At 41.2% G+C, this 12,700-nt stretch overlaps 1 protein-coding gene across 2 annotated transcripts in view; it reads right to left on the bottom strand.

Annotated features, from left to right (window-relative positions):
* CERS3 (ceramide synthase 3) overlaps positions 1-12,700 on the bottom strand; it is a 135,526-nt gene that overhangs the window by 52,382 nt on the left and 70,444 nt on the right. For both annotated transcript variants that reach the window (XM_025392216.1, XM_025392217.1), the window contains 2 exons: positions 11,285-11,413; positions 7,738-7,844 (listed from right to left, as the gene is read on the bottom strand). In XM_025392216.1, the coding sequence (XP_025248001.1) occupies positions 7,738-7,844; positions 11,285-11,413 (236 nt within the window). The remainder of the gene's footprint in view (positions 1-7,737; positions 7,845-11,284; positions 11,414-12,700) is intronic.

Raw genomic sequence — 12,700 nt, forward strand, 5'->3', positions numbered from 1 at the left:
CCACTACTACTTTCAACAACCAGCCCTCTCCTACTGCAGAGAACTTACACCAATAACACAGTTAGAGCAACACCCCCCAGGAGAGTGCTCCTGAACTGGCTGGATTTCCTGCCAAGGGGAGGAGGAGGAAGCCACTTTGGAGAGGATGAGCAGGCTCTGAGGAATGGGGACTCTGCTGCCTGAACATTCTCTGCAAGAGGACAGAGGGGACTAGAGGCCAAAGAAGTGGAACAGGAGTCAAAGGGGAGTAGCCATTGTGGCACGGGTAACAACCAGCTATGATGCCACAGTTAAAATTTCAAGACCTCAATAAAGGATGGTCTAGTCTCTCAAGTTTCCTCTCCTTCTATGCTAAAAGAAGACTAGGAAAAAGAAAAAAAAATTCCATCTGCCCTTCCCAGCTCTCTTCCTAACATACGTGCAAACATGTGTGCAGGCACATACATAGAGCACACAACACTTGCACATTATCGGTAGTCACCACCTTACAGCAACTGAATGGAATTTTCCTTTTCATAAAGAATGCCAAAAGACTGCTGTATTCCTAAATTCTTAGAACTACTTTGTCCCTGTCCACTGGATTTAATCTTTCCAAATGGATAAGCTACTACCATGCCCTTGGATTGCAAAGCTCAGCTTTTTCTGTTTTCAGTTTTGTTTCCAATCTTAGTTCTTCCAATCACTGGACTTGGCATGGTTTGGATAAATTGCAGTGTTGGTATAAATATTAGCTGGTTTTGCTGGACTAGCTAAGGCAACCACCAAAAAGTTGTATTTGTCTAATGAAAACTGCAAGGGAAGGGTCTTATTTTCTTGCTAATTGTGGGTTTGAGCATTAAGCCCTTTTAGGATAGCAAATACTTGTTCTACAGGTGAACAATTGTCTACCTCAGTGATCTCTTAAGTTTCTAAATGGGTAGTTGAAGAAAACTTAATAAATATTTAGTGAAGGCAAATGATATACTCTTAATCATCTAGTTTCAAATTTAATTTGAAGCCTATCTGTTCTGTGTTTCAAATATCCTGTTTCTAGTCTTGATTCTTCCATAACTAGCTGTGTGATCCTGGAAGTACCTTAACTCTTCATCTGAAAAATAAACAGGTGTCTAAATGTTTCAACAATGTCAGTGACATGAAAGACAAAGAAGAGATAAGGAACTGTTCCAGATGAATGACAGCTAAATGCAATACGTGATCTGGAGCTGGATCTTCACACAGTGAGGGGGAAAGCAATAAAAGACATGATGTATTGATTGACCAAATTGGAACATGGAAGGTAGATTGCTACATTTCCTGCAATTGATAACTGTATTGTGATTATGTAAGAAAATGTCCTTCTTCTTAGGAAATACACACTGAAGTATTTAGGGCGCAAGGAATTATTCAGTTGATGTTTACAACTTGCAAACGGTTCAGAAACAAATACGTATATTCATACATATGTGTGGTGGGGAAGTAGAGAGAGAAAGAATGACAAAGTAAATGGGGCAAAATGCTAACTGGTAAAGAGTATATCTAGGGTTTCTCTGTAATATACTAGAAATTTCTTTGTAAGCTTAAAATTATTTCCAAAATTGGGAGGTTGAGGCAGGCAGACCACAAGGTCAAGAGATTGAGACCATCCTGGCCAACATGGTGAAACCCCGTTTCTACTAAAAATACAAAAATTAGCTGGGTGTGGTGGCATGTGCCTGTAGTCCCAGCAACTCAGGAGGCTGAGGCAGGAGAATCGCTTGAACCCGGGAGGCAGAGGTTGCAGTGAGCTGAGATCACACCACTGTACTCAGCCTGGCAACAGAGCAAGACTCTGTTTTGGAAAAAAAAAAAAAAAAATTCTAAATACGTGAATACGTGAATAAAAGGATTGGACTAGATTATAAACAAGGTTCCTTAATCTAGGATTCTATGGTTTGAAGAGGGGTGTAGCTGTTCTTCATGAACTTAAAAATAGCATAAAGAAGGCACCAAACACATGGGCAGGATGGGAGAGCTCTTCTGAGGGCCCCTGTGGAGCGAGACAGTGAACATATGTGGTAAAAACACGTAGTCTCCTTCATCAGGTGTGTAACTGGAAAGTCTAGTTCTGAGATACATATCTGCAGTGGTGGCTCAAGGGAGTGGCCCAGCTTCAACAGAGTCTTTCTTGCCTTGTACCTTCCTTTTCTTTGCTGGCTGCGCAAACAGCATTAAGCTGGCACCACCATCAGAACCCATGCTCTGCCCACTGCTTCTCATTTAGGATCAAGGTTTCAGGCCTTCAGAGGAAAAGAAGGGTCCATCATTCCCTCATCCTGGGTCCCCACTGATGAACATTAGCTAAGAGCACTGTTGGGTGCTTTCAGCTTTGTCTTTCTCTATTTTTTAAAACTCTCCTTTCTCTCTTAACCATTCCAAGTATTTACATGGTCTAATTGTCGATAATATTTCCTTTCACATGTGGACTTCCCAGGGTACCATTTTTCGACACTTCTAATAGCTGGATCATCAAACGCTGAAATCTGAAGTCCAATGAACCAGTGGTGAGGGAGAAACCTTACAAGCATACGTATCTTTGCAAGTAAGGGAGCTAAGTATTTGAGTATTATTTGCAGTTGAAAATGTTTTGTGTTTTTCTTTTTGAGACATCTGAGAAACACAGGTCAATGTGAATAGTCTTCAAACATGTGAATCAGGGGTAGCCACACAGATCTCTGTACTACCATGATGCACTCCTGAAAGGCACAAGCTGTGTCTCACTCCCCTTGTACTGTTTAAAACACCCAGCTGTGATGAGTTCAAGAAATGAAGCAACAAGCCACCCTGCCCCCTGCACATTCAGCTGTGACAGACACTGACCTTGCAGGTTGCAAAACCAGCAAAGCAGAGCATGCACGCCTTCCCTTCAGGCAGACCTACCTGGGTGGAACCACGATCTGCTCTTGTTATTTGTGGAGGAAAACTGTTAGTAGTCAGAGGAAGAGGTTTGCCTGGCCTTAGAAAGGTCTTTCTAGCCTAATAACTCTCTGTGGGTATTTGGATAATGTTCAAGAAGATAGATACATCCAATAATTCCAAACTAGAGAAATAATTTTTAAAAACAATAGTTGGGAATACAGTGTGAAAAACATATGCCTGCGATTTAAATGATTTTGAACAGAAATGCAAACAAATGGAGTTACCAGACAATTAAATTAAAACTATCTGACCAGCGTGCTTTTGAATTTCTGCCTAATGTTAATGAAACAATGCTTAGAAGACCAAAATAACTCTTGCAGATGCTGACTGAGAATGGGATAAGATCCTCAGAAATAGAAGGGCACAGTGGCTGGACATGAAAGGGAGACTCACCAGGAGAATATGCAAATGTGCTTGAGGCTAGGGAAAATCAGAGAAAAGTCAAAGAAAGGGCCAAGGGAAATGTACACACTCCAGATCTTCTTCTCAAGGCTTCTAGACAAATCTCAGATGAGCACAACCCCAGTTAGCTTTTGCCCCGCCCCACCGTGTATATCACCACAGGATGTGCAACAAAAGCAGCTGGAAAGAAGAACAGAGCAACTAGATTGCAAACTGCCTCCCAGAGTGCCTCTAAAATGTCTGCATGGTGAAACAGGTTAGCTAAGCCACCCTCCAGTGATAACTATGATCTGCACATTGCTTGGTCCATAGTAAAATCCCAATACATTAGGATAGAATAAAGCATCCTCGAAAAATGAATCTACAGAGTTATAAGTTTTAGACAGAGGGAAAGAGCCAAGTTAACAACAAGGAACTACATTTTCCCCTTTGACTCCATGAAGATGATTGTGCTGGTGGCAAGTTCATGCTGGTGGGAAGACCATTTAAACTAGAGCAGTACACTGTACCTGAAAGAAGCTCCCTCTCTGATTGACATGCTTCCTTCAGAGACCATTGAAAATCGATCTGCCAAACTTCCAATGGCTTAGTGAGGTTTTTCTCAACTTTCCAAACAATGAGAATCAGTCAACATCCATACAGAAATATTTTTACCAGGAAACAGTTTTTGTCGTTGTTTTGTTTTTTACCTTTTTTTCTTTTTTTTGAGATGGAGTTTCACTCTTGTCACCCAGGCTGGAACACAATAGCACAATCTCGGCTCACTGCAACCTCCACCTCCCAGGTTCAAGTGATTCTCCTGTCTCAGCCTCCCGAGTAGCTGGGATTACTGGCACCTGCCACCATACCCGGCTAATTTTTGTATTTTTAGTAGAGATGGGGTTTCACCATGTGGACCAGGCTGGTCTTGAACTCCTGACCTCAGGTGATCCTCCTGCCTTGGCCTCCCAAAGTGCTGGGATTACAGGCTTGAGCTACCATGCCTGGCCTGTTTCGTTTTGTTTTATAGTCAAGTCTGTTCATATTGGTTTATTTGCAACCCACCTCCTTGAAGACAGCAAATAGGAGTACTGGCTGCCCTCCCCAATGGGCAAGTGAATTCAGTATAAAGATCAAGAAAATGCCAAATACATGTAACTTAATTTTCCTTGAAAACCAGAAATGCTGGCATGAGAATGAGTTTTTAAATCTAGGGTTTTTAAAAACAACAGTGTGTGGGAAAATAGCGCACTACCCCGACAATCACTGAGCACTACTGTGTTGCTCAATTGTTTATGGGTAAGTAAGCTTGCTTGTTTATTTCGAGACATCATGGGATAGTGTGAGGTGAACGTTCTCCATTGCTAAATCAAAAGCCAACCATGGCAGCAATGTTGCAGAAGCTTCTCAGAGGGTTCACTGGACCGAGAGCTTCTATGGTGTGTGCTTTTAAAATACATCTGCAAATTCTTCGAAACTGCTCCCATCAAGAAATGTAGTCTAGTTTTCCTTCCCTTGAATATGAGTCAGATTTAATGACCTGGTTCCAATGAGAAATACAAGGTTGGAAATGACATGATGTGACTACTGAGTCTGTTTATGAAAAAAGATGCAGCATCTCTCTAGCACTCTCTTGAAATGCTCACCCTTGAAATGCAGGTGCCATGTGATGAGAAGGCCAAGGAGTAGAGGGGCTGTGGGTGTTCCAGCTGACAGCCCCAGCTGAAGTCTCAGCCAGCAAGCACAAGCAGCTTCAGTCAGGTGATCTTTCTCCCTTCCTTCCTTCCTTCCTTCCTTCCTTCCTTCCTTCCTTCCTTCCTTCCTTCCTTCCTTCCTTCCTTCCTTCCTTNTCCTGCCCTCCTTCCTTCCTTCCTTCCTTCCTTCCTTCCTTCCTTCCTTCCTTTCTCTCTCTCTCTCTCTTTCTTTTCTCTTCTCTTCTCCTTCCTTCCTTCTTTTTCTTTTTTTCTTTTTTTTTTTTGAGACAGAGTCTTGCTCTGTTGCCCAGGCTGGAGTGCAGTGGCACAATCTCAGCTCACTGCAACCTCCATCTCCCAGGTTCAAGCAATTTTCCTGCCTCAGGCTCCTGAGTGGCTGGGATTATAGGCATGTGCGCACCACACCCAGATAATTTTTTGTATTTTTAGTAGAGACGGGGTTTCACCATGTTGGGCAGGCTGTTCTCGAACTCCTGACCTCAGGTGATCCACCCACCACAGGTGATCCACCCGCCTCGGCCTCCCAAAGTACTAGGATACAGGCGTGAGACACCACACCTAGCCTGATTTTCTATATATGACTTCAACCATGTGTTGAGGACTCTAGACACTATGGGACTGCTCAGCCACCATACACCTGTTACCACACAAGAGACCCTAAGTGAAGATCATCTAACCAAGGCCAATCAACTCCTAGAACCATGAGAAATAATAATAATCTATAAGTTGTTGCCTTAAGACAGAGGTCTGCAAACTATGGCCTGTGGGTAAAATCTGGCCTGCAACCTGGGTGTATGTTATCGTACAGCCCATGAGCTAAATAAGTATGGCTTGGTACATTTTTAAAGGATTATAAAACAAAACAAAATGAAGAAAAACCTGCAAAAAAGATCATATGTGGCCCTCAAAGCCTAAAATATATATTCTCTGGCCTTTTAAAGAAAAAATTTGCCCATTGCTATCTTAAACCACTAGACTTTCAGAGGCTTTGTTATACAGCAACAGGCAATTGGAACATGTAGTGCCTTTGGGACACAAGGAGAAGAACTGAGGGGCAAATGCTGAATTGACAGTGTCATGAAAGTCACACTGAAAAGTTATGCCCAACTGTCATCTGCAAGTCAATATTATTCTATCAATAATTGCTATCATACTCGCTCTCTCTCTCTCTCCATATATATATATTTCTAAATATAAATATATATATATTTAGAAATATATATATTTAGAAATATATATATATTTACAGACAGGGTTCCCCCAGGTTGATCTCGAACTCCTGGGCTTAAGTGATCTCCCCCACATCAGGCTCCTGAGTAGCTGGGACTATAGGCATGCACCACCATGCCCAGCCATTACTAAAATTTCACAAACATACTTGCTCAGTCAAAGTAAAAGTGATGGTAATGATTTATCAACCAAGGAACATATCTGAGACATTTATCTTAGATTTGATTCCAGTTTAACTTCAAATTCTGAGATATTCATTAATAAGTTTAATTATAGCAGGTAGCATTTACTGATTCTTTACTGAGCACCAGACATTGTTCTAAACTATATAAACTAGGTAAGCCTCATGCCGACCCTTATTTCCATTTTACATATGAGAAAACTGAGGCACAGAGAGGTGGTCTAACCTGTTCAAGATCACAAAGGTCGTAAGTGTGGAGTCAGGATTTAAATCCAGGATGGACTCTTGTATGTAGCAACTTAACCACTACACTCTGTTGCTTCTCTCCAGAAAATGCCTAATACACATGGGTCTAAAGAATGCAGCTGGCTTCCAGGGGACGGCATTGACCTCTCTGGCTGGATTTCCCTGGGTGCTAGCCAAGAGTGCTGTCTATGTACTTAAGAATGAGGCCTGGAACTTGAGTCTCCATCCATTTCCCCTGGATCTAGGCTCTTCAATAGCACTAAGTCTTCTGTTTGGAGAATCCCAAGTTCCCAGACTAGCCCCAAATTATGGTCGGTTAAAAGCTGTTCCTTCCAAGCCGTCTAAGTCTTCCTTGCATGTTACTCTGGTTTCTGTCAATCAACACATGGAACATTATGTTTCCCAAGGAAATGATTGTCACGGGAGATGCGATATATGCTTTTCATTGCCAGTCTGTGGCTAAACAAAATCAACAGACTGATCGAGAGCCAATCATATCGAAAGGATACTCAAACCATTATTAGAATCAGTGGTCACGGAGAACGAAATAAACAAGTATCAGTTTTCCTTATCTGGGAAGTGGAAGTGATAATACCCATCCTTATGAGTTATTGTGTAGACTAGAGCCAAGATATGGAAAGGACCTAATCCCATGTCTGGCATTCAAGTAATGGCTGTAATTATTGTAACACAGAACATGCCTCTCTTTTAGAGAACTGGTAATTGGACAGTGACTTTTCATTGAGTGACTGGAAAAGCTGTTAATCACAAAGAAAGGTCTACATTCACAAAACAAGACAGAGTAAGAGCTGCTGCTTGCCCATCGGGTCACACATTTTCCATCTCCCATTACAATAAGCCTTTTCCACACTGTAAAGTGTTGTTTTAATTATTTATAAAAATTACTCCATCACATTCTTTTCTCCAACTGTCCTTGACACAAATAACTGGAGACCCATGTATGGAAAGGGCAACGCCCTGATGGTAATCATGTGCTGAGGCCACCTCTGCACACTGACCAAAGGCAGGGCACATCACCAGTCTACTCACCAGAAAGGAAAAATAATGAGACGACTGATGAAAAATATGGCAGAGAAGATGAAAAACAGGGTGTTACAGGTCTGTGTCCATCCAGCATAAGAAAACATCTTAGCAGACTGTGAACAAAGAAAGAAACTGCAGATAAAGTGACAGTAGCATACCTTTTTAAAGTTAAATTTATAAATGAAACGATATGAGGTCTGGGATTTGTTTCAAAACAATCTGGGTGGAAAGTAGGGGGTACAGGTGGGGCAATAAATTAAACAAGACTGGCCATATTGATAACTGGTAAAGCTGATGGGTCCATTATATGATTCCCTTTATCTTGTCATATGTTTGACATTTTCCATAATATAATTTTTTAAAAAATATATTAAAATACCTATAATACTACTCGTGTCTTTCAAAAACACTTTAAGTTGGCATAATCAATTTTAGGATGCACTTCATGTGGGCATTTATTTAGTATCTCCATGTAACTGGGAGGAGAGCTGGACTGAAGAAAGGCTGGAACAGGTGGGAAATCCGGGGCTGGGCTGGGAATGCTGCAATCAAGGAGGCTACTTCAAGGCAGATGAGGGAAGAGGCAAAGTTGGGAGGCAGCTCTCAGGGCCCTGAACTCGTTGAAATAAAGTTTCGAGCATTTGATCTTTCCTAATTCTTTCATGCTAGTCTATACTGCTCATATTATTTGTGTTGAATAGAAAGAGCTGCAGAAAGAGTTGGTGAGTGTGGTAGAAGACAGTTTATTGATAAGCGCTCCCTAGTGCATTATCCAGCAGTGTCCAAGGCTGAAGATGGAAGTTTCTGGTGGGAATAGGGAGTGGGAGTCCGGAAGCAGGAGGTGGGAGGAGTTGCTGGGGCACAGATCATTCTTCTAGGGAACGTGGCTTAGACTTGGGCAGTTTCAGAACCAACTTCACCCCAGAGGCTCAAGGTCCTTCCAGAGCAAGAGAGGCAACACATTTACATTCCAGGAAGGGTTCACATGGCATCTTTCATATTTTGCCAAACTACCAAGGGGTGAGAATATGCCCTGACTGTGGGGTTGGCAGAGGGCCCCCAGGGAACAGCTTCAGTTGCTGACATAGAGAGGCTGGTGTGCCTGGTGGGTGGGAGACGGGTGTGGGGAGAAAGGTCCAAATTCAGAGTGCCTGTAACAGAGTGGGAAGCTGGTGGAAGGGTCAGAGGCTTAACTGGACGGGAAGTGAGGGATGTGCACAGGCATGGGAAAGGATCCCTGTGAGTCCATTTGTGAGGGCAAAGTAGCACACTTTTGGGCAAAACACACACAGAACATATTCTGGATTGTGTAATGATGAAATGATAGACAGCAGCCCCTTTGCTTGCTAAGTATCAATCAGGATATTAGGTCCTGGATCCAAACTTGACCATGTGGAAACGTAGAGGATCAGGAAGATGCATGAAGGAGGCAAAAAAGGTCACTTACGAGTGAGAATGGTAGATGTGAAGGCTGTTTTTCCTCCAAAAGAAAGAGTTAAGAAATGACCCCAGTGTCTTGAGAAATATGAAAGATGAATAGGCACCATCTCAAGGAAGCCAGGGGCAAAAGTTCTGCTGTGTCTGGGTTCAGTTAGAACTCGATTGAGAAAACAAACCCTAAAACACACTATTCGAGTAAGCCGTGGGCTGTGCACCCTGGGAGAACATCACAAATAGGCCCCTGCCACCACTTAATATTTTGTCTACCACCAGCTGATGAGAGGTACCAGCCTTGCTCATTGAACCTCATGTCAGATCATGACTTGTGAATTAATCGAGAGTGATTCGCAATCATTAGCAACATGAAGCTATTCTTAAAGTTGGCCCATGAGGGAACCTCTAAGATTGGACAGTTCATTTTTCTTTCTCTTTTTCCTCTTTTTTTTAACCTAAGGACCTCAGAACGTTTTCAGATAATAATGAGCTAAACTTCATCACATACCCCAGGGAACAGATAAGACTTCTCATGTTACAGCTGGGGCTAGAAAACAAAACAATAAGTGATTTGTCCAAGTCACTTAGGGAATCATGTCACATCAATGAAAGGGTGGTGAGGGTGGCAGGGCAACCCCATGTTTATTCCCAGGGTGAACGTCTAACTCCCTTTAATAACACAATGAAGCTGTTTTTACACTGGACACACACCAAAGGCAATTGAATATGAGGGTTTAGAAGCAACAGAGTAGTAAAAAATTCTTAAGTCAGGGCCAATGTGGTCTTAATTTTCTGTCAGGATTACCGAGATACGATCAGAGAAGGAGGTAATTACATCAGCAAGGGCTGCATCCAGAGAGCACCATGGAGAAAAAATAGTATAGTCCTTCTCCTGCTAAGCCATTTGTTGCCCTAAAGCACATATAATAATCTTGACCTTTAGAATGGGATTTACATGTCTAATTATGATTACATACAGGGTAGAAAAAAATTCTGTACACAGGGGATATTTTAACAGTGGCCAGTTGCTTTGAAATGGCTGCAAATGACTTCTGGTGACTTCTACAACAGGGTGTGGTAAATTACATCCAGTCCATGGGCTAAAGGCGATCAGCTCTTAAGAATGGTTTTCACATTTTTAAAAAGGTATTAAAAAAGCAAAAAACAAAGAAGAATATGTAACAGAGATCATATGCGGCTCACAAAACTAAATTTACTATCTGGCCCTTTGCCAAGAAGTTTGCTAAACCCCAACCTAGAAGAATAAGATTCTACTAAATTTAATTTCTTCCATATCAACCTATATTCAATTGTTAGCCCTTCAAGAAGTAACCCCAAATGTGAAATGGTTAGCATCATTTCCCATGGATTCATTATAAATGAGTACATTTAAATAAATAACTCAGCAGTTCTGGGAACTGTTGCTCTAAATACAGCAGGAGATCTGGCAGAGAAGGGGACCGTTCCATCACTGACTGGGGTCAACAGGAATCAAAACAGAACAGAAACAGGTCCGGAAAACAATCCCAATGTGACTTTGTTTCTTCTATTTTGTGTGGGGTGAGATTAGGAAGGCTCTTGTTTTAATGTTGGCTCCTTCAGAAAACATCTTAAGCCCTCTTCCTCCCTTAGAAAATGCAGGCCTTAAAAAAAAAATCATCTTACACTCCTTAAAGCAAGGGATTGGGCTGGGGGAGGGGAGGGGAGGGCAGCGTGAACATTCAATGGGTATTCAAGCATTGCCCTAAGTGAATAGATGGTGCCACCCAAATCTGGGAATCCTCAATGTCATAAATCCAAGTTTTCCTTTTAGAAGATTAGAGTTCATTCCTTCTTCAAATATCCCATCTTCCTCCCTGAGTGAGCATGTGCATGCAACTTTCAGGAGTGGAATCACACACATTGACATCTCTCTAGTACCATGGAGAAGGATTGAAAGTGAAAACCAAGAGGTTTCATTTCTGTAATCTTGGAGGATCTGGGAATCTAGAGATATTCTCAGACTTTGGGTGTTTTCCGGACAGAGAGCCCTGCTAAATCGCTCACAATTACTTCTGTGAGCAGTTACAGAAACCCAGGATGTGGTATTGTCATTAGGTTTTTAATGGCAAACACTTACCTCCAGCCAAATGTCAGCCACATCATGTACAATCATCACGAGGGTCCCACTGCGAATATAATTAGCACACCAAGAGAAGCTCATCAGACTAATAGCAGCCAGGTGGTGGATGATATGAGCTAGAAAATCCTATAAGGTGAGGGAAAATGGAAACCATTAAGCAAATGCATTTATTTCCCAATCACTGGAAGAGATAATAATAATAATAATAATGAGATCAATAACTTACATCTGCACGTTTTGAAATTTATAAAATGCTTTTACTTTATTCTTAAACATAATCCTTGTGAGAGAGCTAAGACAAGTATTATCCTTGTTGATGGAAGTCAGTTAACTTTGAGATACCATCCCACACTGGATATATGTATACACACACACTGCCCCCCAACACACAATAAATGCATATACACACAAGCATATTCCTGTGTACACCTAGTTATTGTTTATCCCCTGCCTATTCCCCAAAAAGAAAAAAAGATTGATATAATAAATCTACACAACCATTAAATAAGTCAGTGCATATGAAATAAGACAATCTAGCTTGAGGAAAGCTACTGTCACTAAGTATAATAAAGACTTAAAGGTTTTCTGCAAAGAAAATATACAAATGGCCAATTCACACGTGAAAGCATGCTCAGTCATTAGTCATCAGGAGAATACAAACCAAAACCACAATGAGATATACTTCACACCCACTAGGATGGCTATAATAAAAAAGATGAACAATAACAAGTGTTGTCAAGGATGTGGAGAAACTGGAACTCTAATACAGTGCTGGTAGGAATGCAAAATAGTGTAGCTGCTTTGTTAAACAGACTGACAGTTTCTCAAAAGATTAGACATGGAATTACCATATGGCCCAGCAATTCCAGTCTTAGGTGGAATGAAAACATATGTTCATGCAAAAACTTGTGTATGAATATCCACAGCATTACTCATAATAGCCAAATGGAGGAAACAACCCAAATGTCCATCAACTGATAAGAGGATGAATAAAATGCATCCATCTGTACAATGGACTACTACTTAGTAATAAAAAGTAATGAGGTACTGATACATGCCATAACATGGATGAAAACATTACACTAAGTGAAACAAGGCAAACACAAAAGACAAGGTATTATATAATTCCATTTATATAAAACATCCAGAAGAAGCACATCTATAGAGACAAAGGAGATTTGTGGTTGCTAGGGGCTGGGGAGGTTGAGAGAAATGGGGAGTGACTGCTAAATGGTATAGGGTTTCTTATTGGGATGATGCAAATGTTCTAAAATTGACTGTGATGATGATTGCACAACTCTGAATATATTTTAAAAACCACTGAACGTATACTTTAAATGGTTTAATTGTGTTATATGTGGATATCTCAATAAAGATGTTTAAAAAACTTAAAGATTTCAGCTTCCTCTTAGC

The sequence above is a fragment of the Theropithecus gelada genome, chromosome 7b (genome assembly GCF_003255815.1).
Source record: "Theropithecus gelada isolate Dixy chromosome 7b, Tgel_1.0, whole genome shotgun sequence".
Classification (NCBI taxonomy): Eukaryota; Metazoa; Chordata; class Mammalia; order Primates; family Cercopithecidae; genus Theropithecus; species Theropithecus gelada.